Source organism: Pristiophorus japonicus, chromosome 1 (genome assembly GCF_044704955.1).
Source record: "Pristiophorus japonicus isolate sPriJap1 chromosome 1, sPriJap1.hap1, whole genome shotgun sequence".
NCBI classification, from domain to species: Eukaryota; Metazoa; Chordata; class Chondrichthyes; family Pristiophoridae; genus Pristiophorus; species Pristiophorus japonicus.
The window spans coordinates 393,298,012-393,324,316 of record NC_091977.1 but is presented as its reverse complement, the minus strand read 5'-3'; the positions used below and the strand labels follow the sequence as shown (position 1 = coordinate 393,324,316).

The 26,305-nt window shown below is 43.7% G+C and overlaps 1 protein-coding gene across 1 annotated transcript in view; it reads left to right on the top strand.

Annotated features, from left to right (window-relative positions):
* The window catches only part of LOC139274607 (extracellular sulfatase Sulf-1-like), a 547,728-nt gene extending 525,286 nt beyond the window's left edge, over window positions 1-22,442 (top strand). Inside the window, exon 21 of the mRNA XM_070891301.1 lies at window positions 20,082-22,442. Coding sequence (XP_070747402.1) covers window positions 20,082-20,995 — 914 coding nt within the window. The 3' untranslated portion in view covers window positions 20,996-22,442. The remainder of the gene's footprint in view (window positions 1-20,081) is intronic.
* Window positions 22,443-26,305: the final 3,863 nt, after the last annotated feature.

Genomic DNA, 26,305 nt, shown 5'->3' with positions numbered 1-26,305 from the left:
GAGGACTTTTAAGGAGCTCTTTCATAGTGCTCAACAAAAATATATTCCAGTGAAAAAGAAGGGCGGTAAGAGAAGGGATAACCAGCGGTGGATAACCAAGGAAATAAAGGAGAGTATCAAATTAAAAACCAATGCGTATAAGGTGGCCAAGGTTAGTGGGAAACTAGAAGATTGGGAAAATTTTAAATGACAGCAAAGAATGACTAAGAAAGCAATAAAGAAAGGAAAGATAGATTACGAAAGTAAACTTGCGCAAAACATAAAAACAGATAGTAAAAGCTTTTACCAATATATAAACCGGAAGAGAATGACTAAAGTAAATGTTGGTCTCTTAGAAGATGAGAAGGGGGATTTAATAATGGGAAATGTGGAAATGGCTAAGACCTTAAACAATTATTTTGCTTTGGTCTTCACAGTGGAAGACACAAAAACCATGCCAAAAATTGCTGGTCACGGGAATGTGGGAAGGGAGGACCTTGAGACAATCACTATCACTCGGGAGGTAGTGCTAGACAGGCTAATGGGACTCAAGGTACACAAGTCCCCTGGTCCTGATGCAATGCATCCCAGGGTATTAAAAGAGATGGCGGAAGTTATAGCAGATGCATTCGTTATAATCTACCAAAATTCTCTGGACTCTGGGGAGGTACCAGCGGATTGGAAAGCAGCTAATGTAACCCCTATGTTTAAAAAAGGGGGCAGACAAAAGGCAAGTAACTATAGGCCAGTTAGTTTAACATCTGTAGTGGGGAAAATGCTTGAAGCTATCATTAAGGAAGAAATAGCGGGACATCTAGATAGGAATAGTGCAATCAAGCAGATGCAACATGGATTCATGAAGGGGAAATCATGTTTAACTAATTTACTGGAATTCTTTGAGGATATAACGAGCATGGTGGATAGAGGTGTACCGATGGATGTCATGTATTTTGATTTCCAAAAGTCATTCGATAAGATGCCACACAAAAGGTTACTGCAGAAGATAAAGGTACGCGGAGACAGAGGAAATGTATTAGCATGGATTGAGAATTGGCTGGCGAACAGAAAGCAGAGAGTCGGGATAAATGGGTTCTTTTCGGGTTGGAAATCGGTGGTTAGTGGTGTGCCACAGGGATCGGTACTGGGACCACAACTGTTTACAATATACATAGATGACCTGGAAGAGAGGACAGAGTGTAGTGTAACAAAATTTGCAGATGACACAAAGATTAGTGGGAAAGCGGGTTGTGTAGAGGACACAGAGAGGCTGCAAAGAGATTTAGATAGGTTAAGCGAATGGGCTAAGGTTTGGCAGATGGAATACAATGTCGGAAAATGTGAGGTCATCCAGCTTGGGAAAAAAAAAACAGTAAAAGGGAATATTATTTGAATGGGGAGAAACTACAACATGCTGCGGTGCAGAGGGACCTGGGGGGTCCTTGTGCATGAATCCCAAAAAGTTAGTTTGCAGGTGCAGCAGGTAATCAGGAAGGCGAATGGAATGTTGGCCTTCATTGTGAGAGGGGTGGAGTACAAAAGCAGGGAGGTCCTGCTGCAACTGTATAGGGTATTGGTGAGGCCGCACCTGGAGTACTGCGTGCAGTTTTGGTCACCTTACTTAAGGAAGGATATACTAGCCTTGGATTGGGTACAGAGACGATTCACTAGGCTGATTCCGGAGATGAGGGGGTTATCTGATGATGACAGATTGAGTAGACTGGGTCTTTACTTGTTGGAGTTCAGAAGGATCAGGGGTGATCTTATAGAAACATTTAAAATAATGAAAGGGATAGACAAGATAGAGGCAGAGAGGTTGTTTCCACTGGTTGGGGAGAGTAGAACCAGGGGGCACAGCCTCAAAATATGGGGGAGCCAATTTAAAACCGAGTTGAGAAGGAATTTCTTCTCCCAGAGGGTTGTGAATCTGTGGAATTCTCTGCCCAAGGAAGCAGTTGAGGCTAGCTCATTGAATGTATTCAAATCACAGATAGATAGATTTTTAACCAATAAGGGAATTAAGTGTTATGGGGAGCGGGCGGGTAAGTGGAGCTGAGTCCATGGCCAGATCAGCCATGATCTTATTGAATGGTGGAGCAGGCTCGAGGGGTTAGATGGCCTACTCCTGTTCCTAATTCTTATGTTCTTATGTTCTTATGTTATGATTGAGCAGCAGTGCTTGAGGAGACTCAGGCTATCATGCCAGGTCATCGCCTACATTTGTAGCTTGCTGGGAGAAGACCTGCTGCCCAGAGGACCTGGTGGACACGCCTTACCAGTGGCTGTCAAAGTCATCAGCGCCCTCAAATTCTACACCTCAAGCTCGTTCCAGGGATCTGCAGCAGACATTTGCAGGATCTCACAGTCGGCCACTCGCAGATGCATCAGCCAGGTGACCGATGCCATGTTTCACAAGTCAGTCAATTATGTGCACTTTGCCACTGATGAAGTGTTACTGAGCGGGCGCTTGGCTTTGTGGCTCTGACTGGTTTCCCACAATTTCAGGGCAACATCGACTGCACACATGTGGCCATTAAGGTACCCCCAGATCATCCAGGAGAATTTGTCAACCGCAATGGCTTCCATCCCCTCGATGTGCAGCTCATCTGCAAGTACAAAAAGATCCTCATGCATGTGTGTGCCAGATTCCCAAGGAGCTGTCATGATTCTTTTTTGTCCTCATAGAATCATAGAAATTTACAGCACGTTACAAGGCCATTTCGGCCCATCGTGTCCACGCCGATCGACCAAGGGCTATCCAACCTAATCCCACTTTCCAGCTCATAGAAACATAGAAACATAGAAAATAGATGCAGGAGCAGGCCATTCAGCCCTTCTAGCCTGCACCGCCATTCAATGAGTTCATGGCTGAACATGAAACTTCAGTACCCCCTTCCTGCTTTCTCGCCATAACCCTTGATCCCCCGAGTAGTAAGGACTTCATCTAACTCCCTTTTGAATATATTTAGTGAATTGGCCTCAACTACTTTCTGTGGTAGAGAATTCCACAGGTTCACCACTCTCTGGGTGAAGAAGTTTCTCCTCATCTCGGTCCTAAATGGCTTACCCCTTATCCTCAGACTGTGACCCCTGGTTCTGGACTTCCCCAACATTGGGAACATTCTTTCTGCATCTAACCTGTCTAAACCCGTCAGAATTTTAAACGTTTCTATGAGGTCCCCTCTCATTCTTCTGAACTCCAGTGAATACAATCCCAATTGATCCAATCTTTCTTGATAGGTCAGTCCCGCCATCCCGGGAATCAGTCTGGTAAACCTTCGCTGCACTCCCTCAATAGCAAGAATGTCCTTCCTCAAGTTAGGAGACCAAAACTGTACACAATACTCCAGGTGTGGCCTCACCAAGGCCCTGTACAACTGTAGCAACACCTCCCTGCCCCTGTATTCAAATCCCCTCGCTATGAAGGCCAACATGCCATTTGCTTTCTTAACCGCCTGCTGTACCTGCATGCCAACCTTCAATGACTGATGTACCATGACACCCAGGTCTCGTTGCACCTTCCCTTTTCCTAATCTGTCACCATTCAGATAATAGTCTGTCTCTCTGTTTTTACCACCAAAGTGGATAACCTCACATTTATCCACATTATACTTCATCTGCCATGCATTTGCCCACTCACCTAACCTATCCAAGTCACTCTGCAGCCTAATAGCATCCTCCTCGCAGCTCACACTGCCACCCAACTTAGTATCATCCGCAAATTTGGAGATACTGCATTTAATCCCCTCGTCTAAATCATTAATGTACAATGTAAACAGCTGGGGCCCCAGCACAGAACCTTGCGGCACTCCACTAGTCACTGCCTGCCATTCTGAAAAGTACCCGTTTACTCCTACTCTTTGCTTCCTGTCTGACAACCAGTTCTCAATCCACGTCAGCACACTACCCCCAATCCCATGTGCTTTAACTTTGCACATTAATCTCTTGTGTGGGACCTTGTCGAAAGCCTTCTGAAAGTCCAAATATACCACATCAACTGGTTCTCCCTTGTCCACTTTACTGGAAACATCCTCAAAAAATTCCAGAAGATTTGTCAAGCATGATTTCCCTTTCACAAATCCATGCTGACTTGGACCTATCATGTCACCATTTTCCAGATGCACTGCTATGACATCCTTAATAATTGATTCCATCACTTTACCCACTACTGAGGTCAGGCTGACCGGTCTATAATTCCCTGTTTTCTCTCTCCCTCCTTTTTTAAAAAGTGGGGTTACATTGGCTACCCTCCACTCCATAGGAACTGATCCAGAGTCAATGGAATGTTGGAAAATGACTGTCAATGCATCCGCTATTTCCAAGGCCACCTCCTTAAGTACTCTAGGATGCAGTCCATCAGGCCCTGGGGATTTATCGGCCTTCAATCCCATCAATTTCCCCAACACAATTTCCCGACTAATAAAGATTTCCCTCAGTTCCTCTTCCTTACTAGACCCTCTGACCCCTTTTATATCCGGAAGGTTGTTTGTATCCTCCTTAGTGAATACCGAACCAAAGTACTTATTCAATTGATCCGCCATTTCTTTGTTCCCCGTTATGACTTCCCCTGATTCTGACTGCAGGGGACCTACGTTTGTCTTCACCAACCTTTTTCTCTTTACATACCTATAGAAACTTTTGCAATCCGCCTTAATGTTCCCTGCAAGCTTCTTCTCGTACTCCATTTTCCCTCTTGGTCCGTAGTCCTGTAGGTTACGGGATTTCAAGTGCACATCCATATACTTTTTAAATGTGGTGAGGGTTTCTGCCTCTACCACCCTTTCAGGCAGTGACTTCCAGAACCTCACCACTCTCTGGTTCAAGAAATGTCCCCATATATCTCCTCTATTCCTCCCCCAAATTACTTTAAATCTATGCCCCCTGGTTGTTGACCCCTTTGCCAAGGGAACCAGGTCCTTCCCAACCACTATCCAGGCCACATAATTTTATACTCCGCAATCAGGTGTTCCCTCAGCTTCCTCTTTTCGAAAGAAAACAGACACAGCATATCCAATCATTCCTCATAGCCAAAATTCTCGGGTCCAGGCAACATTCTTGTAAATCTTCTCTGTACCTTCTCTAGTGCAATCACATCTTTCCTGTAATAAGGTGACCAGAACTGCACACAGTACTCCAGCTATGGCCTAACCAGTGTTTTATACAGTTCAAGCATAACCTCCTTGCTCTTGTATTCCATGCCTCGAGTAATAAAGGCAATTATTCTGTATGCCTTCTTAACCACCTTATTTACCTGGCCTGCTACCTTCAGAGATCTGTGGACCTGCACGCCAAGGTCCCTTTGTTCCTCTACACTTTTCAGTGTCGTACCATTTAATGTGTATTCCCTTGCCTTGTTAGACCTCCCCAACTGCATTATTTCACACTTATCCGGATTGAATTCCATTTGCCACTGTTCTGCCCACCTGACCAGAACACTAATATCTTCCTGCAGTCCACAGCTTTCTTCTTCATTATCAACCACACACCCTATTTTAGTGTCATCTGCAAACTTCTTAATCATACCCCCAACATTCAAGTCCAAGTCATTGATATATACCATAAAAAGCAACGGACTTTGTACTGAGCCCTGCGGAACCCCACAGGATACAGCCTTCCAGTCACAAGAACACCCATCAACCAATACCCTTTGCTTCCTGCCTCTGAACCAATTTTGGATCCAAATTGCCCTGGATCCCATGGGCTTTTACTTTCATGACCAGTCTGCCATGTGGGACCTTAACAAAAGATTTGCTAAAATTCATATACACTTTGCCATACTGTACCAGTCCACCCTTCCTCTGCACTTTGCACCTCCAAACAGATTTACTGGCTGGCTGCTTGGAGACAAGGGCTATCAACTGAAGATTTTGCTGATGATACCCTTGAGGAGGCCAAGCAATCAGGCTGCGAAGCGCTATAATTAAAGCCACATGCCGACCAGATGTGTAACAGAGCAAGCAATTGGCATGCAAAAGATGCACTTCAGATGCCTTGACAGATCTGGAGAGCCCTTCAGTACAGACCAGCCAGGGTGTACAGAATGATCGTCGTATGGTGTGCATTGCATAACCCACTGCAGCAGCATGGATTGGAGTTGCAGGAGGTGCAAAGCACAGAGCACACAGCCACTTCAGAGGAGGAGGAGCAGGTGGAACATGAGAAAGAAGAGGAGGAGGAGGAATCTGAGGTGCACAATGCTGCCTCGGAGGCCCGAGTTGGCCTCATAATGGCACGATTTAGTTAAGTTGCACCAGTGCACCCATTTGGCTCCCAGATGCTGTATCAACCCTCTCTCCCCACCAATGCCACAAAGCAGTCCTAAAATGACCAAACCATTCCTGGACTCATTGCTTGAGGTTAAGTAATGTCTTACCATTCATTCCAACTAACAAGGCCGCTTCCCAGGTAGTAGGCAAAAATGTACAAGATGGGAAAGTGGTGCAAATAAATAAATAAATTTATGTGCTTCATAATTAAAACTGAAAATTAATGCTAACATTTTGATAAACACTCATGTGCTTACCTGTGTGCATCTACAACTGTGTCATTTTCCTTTTCCGAGTGCATCTACGAGGTACAACTCCTGAGGCTTCAGCAGAGGTAGAGGCAGGCTGCTCACTTTCCTGCTCTGACTACTTAGACACTTTTGGCAAATGTCCTCTGGGTTTTTGAGCCTGAATGGGCCCCACCCAAGACTTCCCTTCCTGCAATGGTGCAAGAGCAGACTCGGCCATTGGGATTTGAGGCAGCATGTGGGGCTCTGACTGAGGGGGAGGCAATGGGGGAGAAGTGAGAATGCTTTGAGAGAAGCCCCCACTTCCATGTCCCCTCTCACCATCATTCCTCTCAGGGGCCATCGCACCTTCCTGCTAGCAAGGAGCTGGAGAGCACGTGCTGCACATCAGTGGGACGATGAATGCCCAAATCTACATTGGTATCTCTCTTAGAGAGGACTGCATTCAGTGTCTGCAAGCTGTTGTTCACAGCAAGCATGGTATCCTTTGACTGGAGCATTTACTGCTCCATGCAGGTGGCCATCCTTTCCATCAAAGAACACATTGTTGCCATCGCCTGCAATATGGTAATGCTCATGTTGAAGATGGACTCCTCCATTCTCTCCACAATCACGCACATCACGGCTGAAAAAGCTGCCAGAGCTTCACGCATTTGTTGCTGCTCCTCCAATTGAGAGCTGTCACACAGACTAGTCAAGTAACAGCCTGACATAGTCATACTCACAGAATCATACCTTTCAGCCAATGTCCGAGACTCCTCTATCACCATCCCTGGGTATGTCCCATCCCACCGGCAGGACAAACCCACCAGAGGTGGCGGCACAGTGGTATACAGTCGGGAGGGTGTGGCCCTGGGAGTCCTCAACATTGACTCCAGACCCCATGAAGTCTCATGGCATTAGGTCAAGCATGGGCAACGAAACTCATGCTGATTACCACCTACCGCCCTCCCTCAGCTGATGAATCAGTACTCCTCCATGTTGAACACCACTTGGAAGAAGCACTGAAGGTAGCAAGGGCACAGAATGTACTCGGGGTGGGGGTCTTCAATGTCCATCACCAAAATTGGTTCGGTAGCACCACTACTGACCGAGCTGGCCGAGCCCTGAAGGACATAACTGCCAGACTGGGCCTGCGGCAGGTGGTGAGAGAACAACACAGGGAAAAGCCTACTTGACCTCGTCCTCACCAAATCTACTTGTCGCAGATGCATCTGCCCATGATAGCATTGGCAGCAGTGACCACCGCACAGTCCTTGTGGAGGTGAAGACCCGTCTTCACACAGAAGACACTCTCCATCGTGTTGTGTGGCATTACCACCGTGCTAAATGGGATAGATTGAGAACAGATCTAGCAGCTCAAAACTGGGCATCCATGAGGTGCTGTGGGCCATCAGCAGCAACAGAATTGTGCTCCACCACAATCTCTATATTCCTCACTCTACCATTACCATCAAGCCAGGGGACCAATCCTGGTTCAATGAGGTGTGCAAAAGAGCATGCCAGGAGCAGTACCAGGCGTACCTAAAAATGAGGTGCCAACCTGGGGAAGCTGCAACATAGGACTACATGCATGCTAAACAGCGAAAGCAGCATGCTATAGACAGAGCTAAGGCATCCCACAATCATCAGATCAAAGCTGTGCAGTCCTTCCACATCCAGTTGTGAATGATGGTGGACAATTAAACAACTAACGGGAGGAGGAGGCTCCATTAATATTCCCATCCTTCATGATGGCGGAGCCCAGCACATGAATACAAAAGACAAGGCTGAAGTGTTTGCAACCAACTATAGCCAGAAGTGGCGAGTGAATGATCCATATCGGCCTCCTCCTGACCTCCCCACTATCACAGAAGCCAGTCTTCAGCCAATTCGATTCACTCCACGTGATATCAAGAAACGGCTGAGCGCACTGGATACAACAAAGGCTATGGGCCCCGACAACATCCCGGCTATCGTACTGAAGACTTGCGCTCCAGAATTAGCTGAGCCTCTAGCCAAGCTGTTCCAGTACAGCTACAACACTGACATCTGACCGATAATGTGGAAACGTGCCCAAGTATGTCCTGTCCACAAAAAGCAGGACAAATCCAATCTGGTCAATTACCGCCCCATCAGTCTACTCTCAAGCATGAGCAAAGAGATGGAAGGTGTTGTCAACAATGCTATCAACCGACACTTACCACTAACCTGCTCACTGATGTTCAATTTGGGTTCCGCCAGGACCACTCGGCTCCAGAATTCATTACAGCCTTGGTCCAAACATGGATAAAAGAACTGAATTCTAGAGGTGAGGTAAGAGTGACTGCCCTTGACATCAAGGCAGGATTTGACCGAGTGTGGCATCAAGGAGCTCTAATAAAATTGAAGTCAATGAGAATCAGGGGGAAAATTCTCTACTGGCTGGAGTCACACATAGCACAGAGGAAGATGGTTGTGGTGGTTGGAGGTGAATCATCTCAGCCCCAGGACATCACTGCAGGAGTTCCTCAGGGTAGTATCCTAGGCCCAACCATCTTTAGCTGCTTTATCAATGACCTTTCCTCTATCATAAGGTCAGAAATGGGGATGTTTGCTGATGATTGCACAGTGTTCAGTTCCTTTTGCAACTCCCCAGATAATGAAGCAGTCTATGCGCGCATACAGCAAGACCTGGACAACATTTAGGCTTGGGCCGATAAGTGACAAATACAATCGCTCCACCCAAGTGCCAGGCAATGACTATCTCCAACAAGAGAGAGTCTAACCACCACCTCTTGACATTCAACGGATGCCGCACAATCAACATCCTGAGGGTCACCATTGACCAGAAACTTAACTGAACCAGCCACATAAATACTGTGGATACAAGAGCAGGTCAGAGACTGGGTATTCTGTGGCGAGTGTCTCACCTCTTGACTCTCCAAAGCCTTTCTACCATCTACCAGGCACAAGTCAGGAGTATGATGGAATACTCTCCACTTGCCTGGATGAGAGCAGCTCCAACAATAGTCTAGAAGTTCGACACCATATAGGACAAAGCAGTCCACTTAACCAGCACCCCATCCACCACCTTAAACATTCACTTCCTCCACCACTGGCGTACCATGGCTACAATGTGTTCCATCTACAAGATGCACTGCAGCAACTCACCAAGGCTTCTTCAACAGCACCTCTCAAATCCGTGACTTCTACCACCTAGAAGGACAAGGGCAGCAGCCACATGGGGATACCAATATCTGCAGGTTCCCCTCCAAGTTGTACACCATACTGACTTGGAAATATATCACTGTTCCTTCATCATTGCTGTGTCAAAATCCTGGAACTCCCTCCCTAACAGCAGTATGGGAGTACCCTCACCACAAGGACTGCAGCAGTTCAAGAAGGGGCACACCATCTTCTCAAGGGCAATTAGAGATTAGCAATAAATATTGGCCTTGGCAGCAATGCCCACATCCCAGGAACAAATGATAAAAAAGATCAACCTCTTGATCGACGACCCCCAAGGGTCAGCATCTCCATCCAGCTGAGCAGAGCTTGGAGTGTCTTGCGTCCTCCGGCAAGGACTCTCCACTGCTGTCCCTGTCTCCACCATCTGCTCTTGCTCACTTGCGATGTGTGAGACACCAAGTGACAACACTATTCCAGGTCTCACAGGACTCACCGATGTGCGCGTATCTACACTAGTGCTGGCCGCGCTTGGGGTCTGGTGGCGCTGCACCCTCAGAGAATGGAGTTTCCTCTGAGGAATCATTTTTCTCCTCTGGTTGGACAGTGGGGCAACACTTGATGGATCTGTGGGAGAGTAAAGACATGAATTTGAAATCTTATGATACGAATGTTTAACGTTACCATTATGCATATCATGATATTTCACTGGCTGCTGACATCACCATGAGTGACTGTTGTATATCATGTGGCTGTGTGATATTTAATTTTATCACCAGGTTTCTGGGAGGTCCCACTCTCTCCATCTCCCACCACCACCAGCTCTGCCACTCTGTTGAATTCCAGCACCATCTCCTCTGGTGGCATCAATGTGCTGTAAATTGGAGGGCCACCTCCGGTTCTCTGTCTCTTCCTGTTGTGCACTCTCTTCTCCTGCAAGGAGGGAAAGAAGCGAACTTTGAGTAATGGAATGAGTGTAGGGCATGGATCGGCTACATCTGTAGAGGGTGATGATGAGGGAGTGGCGTGACATTGCCAAATGGCCTCCTTTTGTGGTGTTACTTTCTATGATTGTATTAGGCTGAGGATGAGTGTCCCTGATGTTGGGGAAGTCCAGAACCAGGGGTTACAGTCTAAGGATAAGGGGTAAGCCATTTAGGACCGAGATGAGGAAACACTTCTTCACAGAGAATTGTGAACTGTGGAATTCTCTACCACAGAAAGTTGTTGAGGCCAGTTTGTTAAATATATTCAAAATGGAGTTAGATGTGGCCCTTACGGCTAAAGGGATCAAGGGGTATGGAGAGAAAGTAGGAATGGGGTACTGAAGTTGCATGATCAGCCATGATCATATTGAATGGTGGTGCAGGCTCGAAGGGCCGAATGGCCGCCTCCTGCACCTATTTTCTATGTTTCTATGTCAGTAGTGGATCATCAGATGGGGATGTGAGTAAGTGCATAGACAGAGAGGGATGGGTACACCTGCAAGGTAGGTTGGTGTGAGGAGTGCCGTGCAGGAGTAGGCTTGGGAAGACAGAGTGATGGGGTTGGTTTACAGGCACATCAGGATGTCTTTAAATGTGACATTGTACTCACCTTTCCTGACCTCATGAGGTCATTAAATCTCTTCCTACACTGCATCCAGGAGCCGCTCACAACACCCCCTGCTGCTCACTCCATGAGCGTTCTCCAGCCACATCTCTTTGTTTCACTGGCTGGCCCCTTCCTGTCGTCACCAGGACCTCCTTCCATGCTCTCACTCCCTCCGGCAGGATGTCCAGCGAAGAATCGGAAAACCTGGACGGAGTCTCCTGGTGCTGAGACTGCATCGTTGGCTATAAATTATTGCACTCTCGGAGTCAAACTATTTGATGAAAAAGCAACAGGCACCTCTCACAACCACCTCAGACTCTCCTACAACAACCTTCAACACTGATGTGTGCAAGGCTCCTTTAACTAGGTGAGCTGAAGGCGAGTCATCCATGACTTCATCAGACCCGCTCCATTTAATTGGCCGAGAAACCCGCATGACTCAGTCGATTGATCTAGGTAAGTTAAACACACAGTGGAGAGCGCGCTGATGCAAAGTTTGTGATGGTGACCACTACGCCCCCTCTCCCCCACCAGCCCCCCACACACACCCGAACCCACTCACAGGTAAAAATTCAGCCCTAGAAGATTTCTCGTGGTGTTGCTTACAATGAATGACACTTACAGGATGCAAGACTTTTCAAATAGATGACAAGAAAAAATATTTTATGAATGGATGAAATTATCCTATTATATCTTGCAAAGAATTACATTACAAGAAAGTATTTTTTATTTGGAATAATCTAAAATATATAGAAATATTTAAATAGAGACCCAAAAAATGATGAATGTACCTAATTTAATCTTATTTTTAGAATCTAACCGATTAATCTTTGCCTCTTTTTGTTCCTGCTACCTGGTTGCCAGGCTACAGCAGCATCGAAAGTGGCCAAAGTTGAGGAAGCCCAGCTTCAAGTCTTTGTGAGTGACTAAAAGCTATTCATTAGTAACCAATAGGGAAAAGATCATTGTTAAGGTGGCGGTAGCGACTTAATTCTAAGTTTTCAATTCAAGTGTATACCTGTTTCTTCAGTTTTGTAGCTGTAACTCTTATCTTGATTTCTTTCCTAAAATGGATCAGCGGCAAAACTGTTGTTATTTCGGTATTATTGGCAAAGGACTAATTGCACACAAGTGACAGTAGCTGTAGTTTGACAGTTGGAATTGCAAGGAATTGATTACTTGTGACATTATGCTGCATTTTGACATTTTTGTTAAAGCACACAATATGAGCATGCTTTCTCAGGGTGCTTTCACAGAAACATTTCTGTGTCAATGAATAAAAGATTCTGCCGGGTCTTGTCTCTTTCAACAGCTTTTTCATCCAGACAAATAGGGTCTTCTTTTTGCTTTATGCCAAATTCCATGTTTCTTTAAATTCCATGTACACAGAAGTCAGGACTGCCTCTTTCTGTTATCGAAACTCTTCATGGTTTATTTTCTGGGGGGGGGATGGATAGCGAAGGGGAGGGAGGGGAGCAGAGGGTAGTTTTCTGGAGGAGTTATGGAACAACTGTAGTGACGGGACATGCTGGTTCAGTCCTGAACTTTCTCACATCTGCCAGCAGTATGATGCAATAAATGGAGGCCTGGCCCCTTTCCAGGGGAACAATGATGGCTGCATCATCAAAGGCCATTCCTCAACACCCACCTGCTGTCTATAGAACTGGGGTAAGGTCATCTTTGAGAAGGGAGGTGGTATATCATATAGAGAAAGATCCAAAAGATAAGGAAAAAATTAACTGCCCAAGAACAAAATTATTAAATAAATACTGGGGCCTTTGATCCCAGAGAAAATGGCACCGACCCCGCCAAAGTTTGCAGGTTTTCCCAGGTTAGACATCCTAAGCAGGTGCCCAAGCCATTAGCAGCACATTCCGTAGGTCTGATGGGGAGGTGTTGCCAGGACCAGCCCAGTAAGGAATCACAAATACCCCCATAGCACTTATTGTCCCACCGAGATCCTGCCAGACCACGGACATACGAGCTCCTAGCCTGGGAGTCCCTGCCTCCAGCAGTGCACCTTTCTGTGCTGATAGCCTTGAGCAGGGCCAGTGGAGGCTCTGCCACTTACAAGGTCCTGTGGGAACACCTGTACAAAGCCATCACCTCACCTGGTGTATCCAGGTCATAAACTTTTTCAGTCCTTCCATCACACTCTCACTGGAGGTGCGGCAAGAGTGTGGCAGAAGAGCCAAGGGTTTTGAGCCCCTAGTTGTCTTTCTTTTCATGAATAAATGAAAAAATTTTGTAACTTGTGTCAATTTGGGGAATACAAAAGCACCAGTGCTGAGCATGTGACAACTGAAATAAATCTGCGGACAATAAGCACCCCTCAAGCAGCTCATTATATTCAAACCTCCTGCTCTTTCCTGTAATGTTTGCTAGTTTCACATCTAATGTTATGTTATTTGCATGTTATTAATTAAAATATAGCTAATTTTAGTCTAACGGTCATGTACATACATAGCCCTGGTATTCCACCATGAGATACAAGAATATGAACCCTCAATATGTTTATCAGATGTTACTCACTCTGCTATTTTAGTGTTAACACAGGTTGATGCTGGTATCCCACAGAATAATTTCATGTTTTTTAAATATACCTTTGTTTGGATTATTGTATTTTGTGCCACACATCCACCCCCTCGCATCCAGCCCCCCCACCCCTCCCCCACCCCCCCGCCCATCTCTGAGTTCCCTGAACTCAAATACACCATTTGAGGAAGGACGCTTTGTCAGATGTGGCTTGGTTCGGAGTCAGAAGGTTGTGAGTTCAAGTCACACTCCAGAAACTTGAGCACAAAGTCTAGGCTGACACTCCAGTGCTGTGTGGGTGCTGCACATTTGTGGGTGCTTCACTTTTGGAGGTGCTGTCTTTCAGATGAGATATTAAACTGAGGCACCATCTGCCCTCTTAGGTGGACGTAAAAGGATCCCATGACACTATTTGAAAGAGCTGGAGATTTACCCCGCTATCCAGGACAATATCTCTCAAGCAACACGGGATCTGGTCATTTATTTCATTGGTGTTTATGAAAGCTTGCTGTGCCCAAATAGGCTGCCGCATTTCCTACATTTCAACAGTGACTGCACTTCAAAAGTGTTTCATTGGCTATAAAGTGCTTTGGGTCATCCTGAGGTTGTGAAAGATGCTAAATAAATGCAAGAACTTTCAATTTTTTTCTTTTATCAGAAACTTCCAGGTGCACTGCCTACAATTCTCCATCTGTTGATTTCTATGGGTTGAATAATCGCAGGCATTGCATCCACGTTTCCCAATAAGCCACTCTGTGTATGTGAGGCTTCACCAGCGGCGCAGTCTCTGAAAATCTCTCTCTATTTTAACAGAGGATCACTAAAAGAAGCCAAAGTAAAATAAAACTTGAAAAATCTGACCCTTATTATTCAAGGCACCTATTGCACTTCTCCAATAATATTAGATATATCTCCAGTTTAGGTTCTTGTTCCTAACAGCGGTCAATAAAAAGGTAATATTGATTCCAGTTAAATGGAAATTGCACAGTGCTCACACGGTGAGATGTCTACTATGGTGGTCTTTTCTGGGCTTGTATATTTCTGTGGTGTCAATACGAGAGGATAAATTAATTCATGCTAGTAAATTACAGCTCATTCCTACCAACAGATTTACTTCACTTTCACTCATCGTACATTGTCCATTTCACTAATAAACCTTTTTTTTAGTGTGTAGGTTCATCGCGTTGCTGCTGCAGCATTGCTTTCTGTTTGCCCTGCACTTATAACTATTAGTCATCTTTCATTGCCTTATTTTCCGAAGGAGAAACGTATCCAACCACCTGGATTGTCCAAACCAAGACTAAAAGATCATTTGTCCTGCTTGCTCTTTGTTGATTTTCTTTGGATTTGCTTTTGATTTTTTAGCTTTGACCATTTTCCTAACTCTCACAGGCCATGCCATTCATCTAACAGGACTGCCATTCATTATATGTCTACCTTTTCCCCCCAAAGTAACACTGTTTCCTCAGTTTGCTTTTGTGTCATCTTTTATTTATATAACACTTTGTAAATAGCATAAAATATGGCTTTAAGAAATCTCATGAGGACTCAATGGGATTAATTTTGATTTTTGGGCAACTGGGAGAATGCGGGCACTGGTCGGCCACCCATTCCGGGCATGATGTGCCCCCCATGGTTTTGAGGCTTCGGTCTCATTTAAATTTTGCAGCAGTTGTGGGGCATCAAACAGACATCCCAATGCAGCTCGATGGATTAAGGCCTCAAAATTGAGCCAAAGCAGCCTCAGCAAGGTAAGCTACGGGGTAAGGGGTTGGGGGGGGGCGGGGGAAGAGGGTTCGCGATCATGGAGTGTGGGCGGGAGGGGGTCCATGGGCAGCAGTGACTGGATTATTTTTGTGGACCCTGAAAGGGCAGTGCTGCTCCAGGGCCTACTAAAATAATTTCATCCTTATCATTGGTAGGCCTCTTTAGCTCCATTGCCCGTGGAACTGGCCAGAATGTGCACAGCGCAGGCTCCGACTAATTCCAACCTAAATTGGCAATCGGGCTCCTATTTACGTCACAGGACTCCAATTTCCATATTAAAATGGGCATATGGCCTGAAACAGGGCAGGTGCTTTGGACATCCGGCACTAGGCCCCTTTCAAAGTAGAGCTGCCAGCACCACCGGTGGTAATGGACCGGTTAAGCTACCTACTCCAATATGAGGCTATTATTGTCCTGCTAATGTCAGGCAAAAGCAGTCAAAATCATCATTTCAAGTGTGTGCAATGTGTAACAAAATCATAAACAAGTTTTTTATAAACATAACATAGAAGTCATGAGCTTTTTCAACTTGGCACCTGGCTTAAACCTGGCAATGTGGATCGGCTGCCTGTTATAGAAACCACGTGATGTTCATTTACATTGAAATCATTGTGAAGGGTTACTTTCTCACTCTTTAGGGTATGAGAGGTAAGAATCAAGCGAGGCTGAAAAACTTCTCTAAATAATCCGTTTTCTTGACATTAAGACATGACAGTTTTACAGATAGAGATGCTTATAGCATTTTCCAGGAGTACAGCTCAACTCAGAGTGATCAATTCTTCAGCTTCTGGGGACTGAGCGGCAAATTTGTTGACATCTTCTTTGAACTGCTTCTGAATCTGTCTCCTGGCAATCACTTTCAAATGGCTGTTTTTATATCTCTCTCTGATGCTGCAAAACAGCCTTCTGATGTTTTATTCCCTTTCTCGCTCTTTCTGATGGCTTGTGAAAACAAGCTGTCCTGGTTATAGTTTGCCTTATCTCTAACCTTGTCCTTATCTCCCCGAAAGTACAGCTTGCCTCTTGAACAAAGCAGTTAGTCTTCAACAGTCTGAAGCAATAATAATATCCATGATACCTTTTGAACTTGGTCAAACTTCCTAGCATGCCTTCTGATTTCAGTCAAGTTTAACAGTTCTGTGTTCTTGACTTTGTTTTTTAAACAAATGTTGATCCTTTAGCAAGTAATCTAGGGTATCTAGTTAGAAATCCATATTGAAAAGTCCAAAATCCTTCAAATGGAAATGAAAATCAAGGGGTTTCTGTAATGGGTAGCTGATTTGCAATGTCAGTTTTGTACCTGGTAGCAAGTTGAAAATCAAGCCCAATCTTCCCCCATGATGCATAAAGCACTTGTGCGGAGAATTTTCACTTTGGATGCGGGCATAAAGCTGGCAATTGCAAATTGGCCACCATTTATACACCTCATTCACTGGAAAAGAAAATCGGGCAGGCGTGTAAGGGGCGACAAATCTGCAACTGCCAGTTTTCTGCCTGTAAATTACCGCCATGTGTTAGTGATAGACTAGTACCCAATGAACTAGACTCAGATCTGGTTCAAATAAATGATCAGATTCCTAATTGAACAGAGAGATAAACCTTGGATTGTACTTTTTACTGCTTCATGGAGGTGTCCCTGATCACGGGGGGTGGGTTAGATAGGGACCCTGGATTCAGGAGGCAGGTTTAAAGGCACTTACCCACTGGATCCACCAGTCCATGCCTTGCTGTAATAGTCAGGTATTACAAAGTTTGTAACACCTGTCCACATGCAGTTAAAAACAAAATAGAGGTTAAAAAAGAGGCTTCCAGCCTCTTAGAATATTTAAAATGCTGTCCTGCCTCCTGCAGCAGGTTGGCTGCCTGTCCCTGTCCCCCACCTCCGTTAAAATCGAAAGTGGGCGGGTTGAAGTCGGGAATCTGGTTTTTAACAATTTAACTCCCCCTTAGCTCTAAACCAACCTTTTTTTTTTGGTTCAAATTGCCCCCCAACATCAGAATTGCCAGATAATAGAGATTAACAGCTTTTATGCAAGTACAGAGCAACGGAAAAGTGTGTGTGTGGGGTGGGGGGGGGGGGGGGGGGTGGTGGCGGGAAGAGAAAGAAAAAAGGACAAAATAAATAAATAAATACATATATACATACTGGAAATACTCAGCAGGTCAGGCAGTATCTGTGAAGAGAGAAACAGAGTTAACGTTTCAAGTCGATGACCCTTCGTCAAAACTGAGAAACAAAAGATGGCTCCAGAGGAGGTGTAAGTTGATGTGGCCTGATCAAGCCCTTTGCATTGATTTCAGAGACAGTGAGCAAATTAACTGAGTTTTATTTTCCTGTTAGTGTTCTTATATTTCCTTGAAATCTGGAAGGTTTTGTTTGAATCCATTGTCATTACTTCATGTACAGCATGAAGTAAAATCCAGTTTCAAAATAGCCAATCCTTAAAAGAAACAGCAACTTTTTGTCACCAGATTGGTACTGGGTTCCAGGCTTTTGATGACTAAATGGAAGAGGTTTTGGTATATCGATTGTCATCATACAGTTTGCAGATGGGAAAAGAACATGACTATAGGGAGACAGGATAGAATATAGGGATGCAAATGACAGAATTCTATGGTTATGTAAAAAGCAGAATCCCTAGTTATGTAGACATGGAGGGAGGGAAGATACTTCCCAGACTGTCAAACATAAAGGTACCTGAGGCAGTTTATTTACCACTGAACCAACCAAACCCACCCAGATGTCAGAGATTGTTCAAAGACACTGAGATTAATCAAAATGAAACTCCTTAGGCCTGGTATAAGTGACTGGGTAGTAGTACCAACAATAGAGCTGATGGAAAAATGGCATTAATTACGAAAATTACACACAAGCTATGCTTGACATTAGATGAGCCTCTTGATGGATGAGATAATGCCCAGCAATACTCAAACTCATGGTCAGGACGGAATCCAGACATAAAGCCACACAGGGGATGCATATAATTAAAATGTACAGGTTTACAAAAGGTTTAATGATGTGAAGATGTCAGCCATGGAGAAGACTACATTCAACATCCAAGCCAGGAGAGCACCAAGGGAAAATTCCAATAGATGAAGGATGTTATTAGTTGACACAGGTCTGTCATTGGCTCCCTGGTGAATCTGCAGTTTCTAATATGCTGCTCTTAAACTAAATCTGTACACTAAATCACTGTTTTCAGGTGATTGATTTGAGGTTCATAGATCATTTCCCAGGGTGTGAACAGATTAATGTTCTCTTCATCTTTTCTTGGTACCTTACCTTTTGCTCAACATCCTCACCTGACCTGTTCATTCCTACAATACAAGGTGGGTAATTTCCACTTTGTGTGATGGTGTAAGACGGATGATAACAAGTTAGCAGCTTGTTTTATCTCCTGATTTTTATTTCAATTGAAGAAAACTGTAAAATGGCTGCCGATTCACTATCACCTGTGTTATACTATTACACAAAATCCTTTTATTATCCTTCTTGTGTGAATCACAATACTGTTTTCTCTCTTGGCCTTGTTAAACCTTGGTCAAAATTTGACCAATTGTACAAGTTCATTATTAGCCGCGCATAATAACTGGATACTCTACTTGTTCGGATCCAGCCCATAATATTTTTAGCACATTTTCAGAAATTTTGCAATACTGAATTAAATCTATAGAAAATACAATTTGACATTAACATATAACCAGCCTTTTACATCAACGGTATTTTCAAAATTAGACTGTCAGCATGAAAATCATATCACTCACAAAATAATTCCCATGGAATCCTTGGTTGTATGGAGACACAAGAACCTTGCTATGTCCTGTGCTTTAGCCAATGGTTCTGGCACCTTGATGTGGTCGGATGCTCCTAAGATGTTGTTATCAATCGTCAGTAAGTGGTAAATATCAGTTCTGAGATGTTACTTTACTGTATAAATTAAATAATAAAATGAATTTGAGCTAGAGATTGGATTTTAGTGGAGGAATCTTTCTACTAAATATAATTTGTGTTAAAACAAGAATTTGCAAATAACTGAAACAAAGTATGTGTATGCACATATCTGTGTGTGTGCGAGAACGGTTCGGCATTATCTGAAACTAATAAAAATGTCAATACTTTTGCTTTCTAAATGCTATTTGACTGCAATGTAATGAAATAGTAAGGGCAGTGCAGCTAGAAATATCAGATAAGGTGAAAATTAGCTTTTAATTTATATTGTGTTTGCTGTTTGCAAAATCAAAAAGGCTACACTTTAGGTACTTTCTTTAAGAAATCTCTTTTTGACAGTGAGTTTGTGGCTGTGGTCTATCATTATTTCTCTTTCTTCCCCTGTTGCCTATGTTAAAATTCTGATGCGTGTTTTAATTCTGTTCCTGCTGTGCAGCCTTGCTAAAGTCTTTGTGGTGGGATATGCTATCTCTAATTTTGCTTTAAACAACCAGTTGATATTGGAGCAGGTGCATGTTTGCATGCAAACACAGTGCTTCATCAATTATGGATGTGTGCCGTATGTGAAAATAATCTATTTCAAATCTTTGTTTCTGCCAGCAGAGGACAGCTATGGGATGGATGGGAAGGTTAATCCATTCAAACTGCCAAACTTCACAGAAAATATCAACTGGGAAGGACTTGAAAATTTGTACAGTGTGGATGAAAGCTTGTTTGAACACAGGCATAATTATAGCCTTAGCCTTGGAGACTGGACTAATTACTGGAAGGATGTAGATAGAATGTTTGCACTGCTGAAGACTTTTTCTGGACACATTAAAACTTCTGAGCCCATTGCGCTAAATAAGGGCAGGACTCTTGATTTGTGGACCATTAACACCACAGCACTGAACATGGCATCTACTCCATTGCCTATTTTGGGAAATGTGTTCTCTATTGAGCCAGAGGACGAATCAAGTGGCATGACTGCATGGGAGGCGAAAGAAGCACAACCTGCTGTACTTATAGACTCCAGGGGTACAACTGCAAGCGCAGCCATTATAAGTGGTGACAGCCCAAAGGAGGAAGTGATAAGTTACAATTATATACCTGATAAGCATTTTTCAAATTCTGAACGGTGGAAACATAATCGGACACAAGAGTTGATAAAAGAATGGGTGGAGCTGGAAAATGATCAAGGTTTCAGTGGAAATGGCCTGATGGAGATTGAGACCAGAAACAGCTTCTTCCTGCAGCAAAGTGGCATGCTTCCATCACCCAGCAACCAGAATGAAGTAGAGGAGAAAGAGGACATATTTGAAGATCAAACATATCTTCCTGCTGGTTCTGATGTTCAATTTTATAATAAAGCTTTCACAGTTCCTCTAGAAACCAGGGTCAGTAACACTGAGAAATCAGCAAGTGGTCAGCTTCAGGAAGAGCCCCAGAACAGTGGAGAGGAAATCCAAGAGAACTTCAGTACAGAAGGCAGTGCCTTGCCCTCTCCTTCCTTTCATCAACTCAAAACCCGCTAATTATTTATTTGGACAACTACTTTAATCTTTAGCTCTTTTTTTAACAGCTTACATTGTGAGGTCAAAGCAAAGCACATTCCATTTCGAATGGAGATACATTTCATAACAGACTAGCCATGGCGGAAATGTCCCATACAGTTTTATTTTATTAGCATTGTGTGGAATGAGGGATCAAGAAGCTTATATTCCTTTTATAATTGTAATGTTTTACAACTCTCTATATAAATATATATTTAAATGTTCAGTGTTATGTAACTGGGATAGACATGTCCCAAAGTGCTGCGAGAAATTCTCTCAAGCCTTCCATTGGCTGTTCAGTATGCAGAACTTTAGGTGCTCAGCCTGTCCTACAGAGGGTCTCAAGATCCGTGACTTTTCCATTCCAAAAAGCCCTCATCATACACTCTCCACATTAATTCGCCATCATAGAAGTTATGAGTACAGCAGTGTTTTCTTCTTCCAAAATATTTTGCACTTTCAGAATTCTTCACAATATATTTGCAGAATTTGGCCGCCAAGTGTGGATGTATTATCAGTGCAGAGCATTGGCTCAGTAAGTTTTTCCAGCTGATCATTTTAGCTGTAATGTGTAAAGGAAATCTCATTCCATGTTCTTCATGCTGTAACGTGCTGTCACTTATCAGTTGTTTTTCTTCTAAAACATTTTTAGGGTTGTATTTTTTTGCCTTTGTATTTTTTACCTAGGCCTGTTTTAAAATTCTTCTTTAATGAAGGAACAAGATGAAGTCAACGTGCTGGATTTTGTTTCACTTCATTACTTTTTCCTGTTACTTGGCACTCATGCATATAACGAGAAATGATATTAAAGGGGTACTGTCTTTGTGAAGATATTTTACAAATTTGCTTTTTTGGCGGACTTTTACCCTGACAACATTAAGTGCAACTGTCATAATGATGTACTTCTAATGAGATTTACGTTAGTGTGACAGATGCATTAATAAAAGGTTTGCAAGCACTTTTCATGAATACTGTGCCCCTTTAAAATTAAAAGGTAGGCAAAACTACTTACAATTTACTTGATGTGTAACTGTTTTGATAAATCTGTTTATAGTTTAAAAGTCTCATTTAGCACCATCCCTAGATTCATTTGCATGAAGGTTTATATAATGTGTGTAGGTTTTACAGTGGTCACAGATGTTTTCATTTTTTTAATTATATGATAACACCATACATTTCCAAGCCAATGTAATCGCTGTGCATAGGTTAGAAACATCAGAATAGTACAATTCGTGCTATTTTCTTCAAAGGGTAAAATTTGTATCAGTGTGTTATTTTTGTCTGTAATATACACTGGCCATACTATTTACTGGTAATTACCTGTTGCTTGTTTCTGGATAGACTTGCAGTAATTAAACCACAATGCTTAATCCTTCTGTGAGAATGTAATTGTCATTAGTGATACAGAGTACTATCAACAAAAGGTACCAGAGTCAAAATTGAATTAAAATCAATGAAGTTCACAACAGTGTATGTGTGATTATAGGTACCCTGCAATGACTTAAAGATTTGGGGCCTGAAATTCACTGTCCCCGAAGGGACGGCCACTGTGGAGTTTGGGCGGTCGATCGAAAAAATCGATCGGCTGTCGTGGTCGGGTACTTTTCCCTCCCCGAGCCATATTCAGCTCGGAAAAGATTTGAGTGGTGTTCATGTCCGCCGGAAACGGTGCGGTGAAGCTGCTGTAAAGGTAAGTTTCCAGCGCTGAGCTCTGCAGCCTGCGGGCTGCTGGAAAGCCACCTGGACAGCGAAATTCACCGAGGAAAAGGGAGGACTTTTGCTGGCAGTGCCCCCGCGAGGTTTTCGATGCTCGAACGTGACACCGCTAAGGTAAATAGTTTTATTCATTATTTTAATTTAATTTTCCATGGTCCGCAGTATTTAGCTTTTCATGTAATTTTATTTATTGTTTTGGCTCCATTAAACCTGCTGAGTACCCCTGTACTTTTAGAAACATAGAAACATAGAAAATAGGTGCAGGAGTAGGCCATTTGGCCCTTCAAGCCTGCACCACCATTCAATAAGATCATGGCTGATCATTCACCTCGGTACCCCTTTCCTGCTTTCTCTCCATACCCTTTGATCCCTTTAGCCGTAAGGGCCACATCTAACTCCATTTTGAATATATTTAACAAACTTGTCCACTCTACTAGTTACATCCTCAAAAAATTCCAGAAGATTTGACAAGCATGATTTCCTTTTTAAAAATCCATGCTGACTTGGACCAATCCTGTCACTGCTTTCCAAATGCGTTGCTATTTCATCTTTAATAATTGATTCCAACATTTTCCCCACTACTGATGTCAGGCTAACCGGTCTATAATTACCTGTTTTCTCTCTCCTTTTTTAAACAGTGGTGTTACATTAGCTACCCTCCAATCCACAGGAACTGATCCAGAGTTGACAGACTGTTGGAAAATGATCACCAATGCATCCACTATTTCTATGGCCACTTCCTTAAGTACTCTGGGATGCAAACTATCAGGACCTGGGATTATCGGCCTTCAATCCCATCAATTTCCCTAACACAATTTCCCGCTTTATAAGAATATCCTTCAGTTCCTCCTTCTCACTAGACCTTCAGTCCCCTAGTATTTCCGGAAGGTTATTTGTGTCTTCCTTCGTGAAAACAGAACCAAAGTATTTTTTAACTGGTCCGCCATTTCTTTGTTCCCCATTATAAATTCATCTGAATCTGACTGCAAGGGATCTACATTTATTTTCACTAATCTTTTTCTCTTCACATATCTATAGAAGCTTTTGCAGTCAGTTTTTATGTTCGCAGCAAGCTTCCTCTCATACTCTATTTTCCGCCTCCTAATTAAACCCTTTGTCCTCCTCTGCTGTATTACAAAATTCTCCCAGTCCTCAGCTTTGCTGCTTTTTCTGGCCAATTTATATGCCTCTTCCTTGGATTTAACACTATTCTTAATTTCCCTTGTTCGCCACGGTTGAGCCACCTTCCCCGTTTTATTTTTACTCCAGACAGGGATGTACAATTGTTGAAGTTCATCCATGTGATCTTTAAATGTTTGCCATTGCCTATCCACCGTCAACCCTTTAAGTATCATTCGCCAATCTATTTTAGCCAATTCACGTCTCATACCATCGAAGTTACAACTTTCAAATCTGACTCTTTAGTGGAGTCCTGTGGGCTGCAGAGACCTAATTGGCAATGTTCACCCTGAGGATGGGAGGATGGGAGTGTTGGGAGGGCGACACCTGGTATACCTGGTCAGAAGCAGGCTAACAGGCAGGAGAAGGCGTCGCTGTCAGCACCATGCAGACAGGCAGCGGGCAAGGGAGGCAGCAGCCATGATTCGTTCATTCTGTGCTAGACCAGTGTGCCTGCTGTCTTCACCGGCTCAAATCAGGATTGCGGTTGGCTGCATGGGGACAAGGGATATCCTCTGTCCATTTGGCTGCTCACTCCACTGCGGAACCCCAGGACAGCGCCAGAGCATGCATACAATGACGCTCATTATACCACCAGGTGCATCATCGATCAATGTATAAGCATCCTTAAGCAGAGGTTCCGGTGCCTGGACCGCTCTGGTGATAACCTTGCAGTACTCTCCTCAACGGGTCTCCATAATCATCATGGTCTGCTGCATGCTGCACAACCTGGCCATCATGAGGGGACAGCCACTGGAGGTTGAGCCAGCAGTACCACCTGAGGAGGAGGAGATGCAGGAGGAGGAGGAGGTGGCACCGCAGGAGGAGGAGGAGGATCCCCGTCGCCCCAGAGCTAGGAGGCATCGACGCATCGCCACCCTGGAAGGGCCGGGTGCAGACTGGCCAGCAACCTCCCGGGAGGGTGCGTCCTCACATACATGGAGGTGCCTGTCACCTCCCCTGCAATCTCCCTCCATGCATTATGTACTGCCTGTCTGCCAGGTCTCCCCATGTCGGGAAACAGTATTCTTTTGTCCTCCACACCGTCCATCAGTGTCTCCAGTTCCATATCAGTGAACTTGTTGGCTCTCCTTGTGCCTTTGACACTAGCCATCCTTCCAACCTCCTTCCCCCCTCAGGGCCTTGCTGCAAACCTTGGCCTTTAAATGGCCAGAGAGCAGCTGGCTCATTAGAAACCCTTACCTGCATGCTGAATTTCTCAGTGGTAATAACGCTCAAATTAAGACAGACACACCACTGAAAAATCCACTTTGGAAGGGTTCATTAGCGCTGGAACCCATTTGTTCACTTTTGGAGCTGAATATGGGGTGGCCTAGCCACTCAAAAATTTTAGCGCTAATGACCACAAAAAGTTGGGGGGAGCACCAGCTTTCCAATGGTACTGAATTTCGGGCCCTTGGTATTAGAAGATCCCCATATTCTTTATTAAAGTCCCAAAGTATTCTAAATGATAGAGGGAGTAATTTTAACTTTAAGTGATAGTGTAAAATTGGCGATACCAAATTGGCCTCACATTCTACTCCCGTTGATTTGGTGTATAATGGATGTCTAATTCAATATTGGCCATTTTATACACTCACCCAAAGTTAAAATTATCCCCATAGACTTTGCTAGAAAGAATAATCAGGAACATTTTTTATTGTTTGCACAATCAAATAGTGGCCAATGAAATATACACCAATCTTTTCTTTTGGATTCCAATGAGAATTAGAAACTGAGCTTCACTCGCATAAAATATGACATCACATACTCCACTTGTGCAGATCACTGATGCTGTTGCTCCCAGGTATCCATTACTTTTCCTATAACACTTGTGGATTAACCTATATCTGTTGACACTGGATTGTGTAAGTTCATGGAAAAACAAATCCAAATCAGATCAAAGCCAATGATTCACTTGCAATTGGTTCTGTAATTGGATTATTTTAATTGTTACCTCTTGCAATTCTTAAAAACAGAAAAAATATCAAAACCTGAAAGTCAGATTAAAAACAGAGAATTATGAAAATGCACAACAGGTCATTTAGCATTTGTAATGAGAATAGATAGGACATGACAGTCTGATACAGGATTGCACACTCCTGAGTTCTGATGAGGAGTGCATACCCAAAACGTCATAGCCTGTCTTTTCCCTTTACGATACTGAATAACCTAGTATGTATTTCCAGCATTTTTTATTTTTATCTCACACAGTTTATTTGTTTGTCATGCATTATGTTTAGTTTCAAACCTCAATAAATCACACATAGGGGTAGAAAATAGACCTCGTTTTGTCCATTTTACAGGTGTAAAGTAGGTGCAACAAGGCCCAATTTTGAGGATTAACGTCCTGTTTCCCAAGAACACTTGGAAAGTGTTCCATGAAATTGGGTCGGG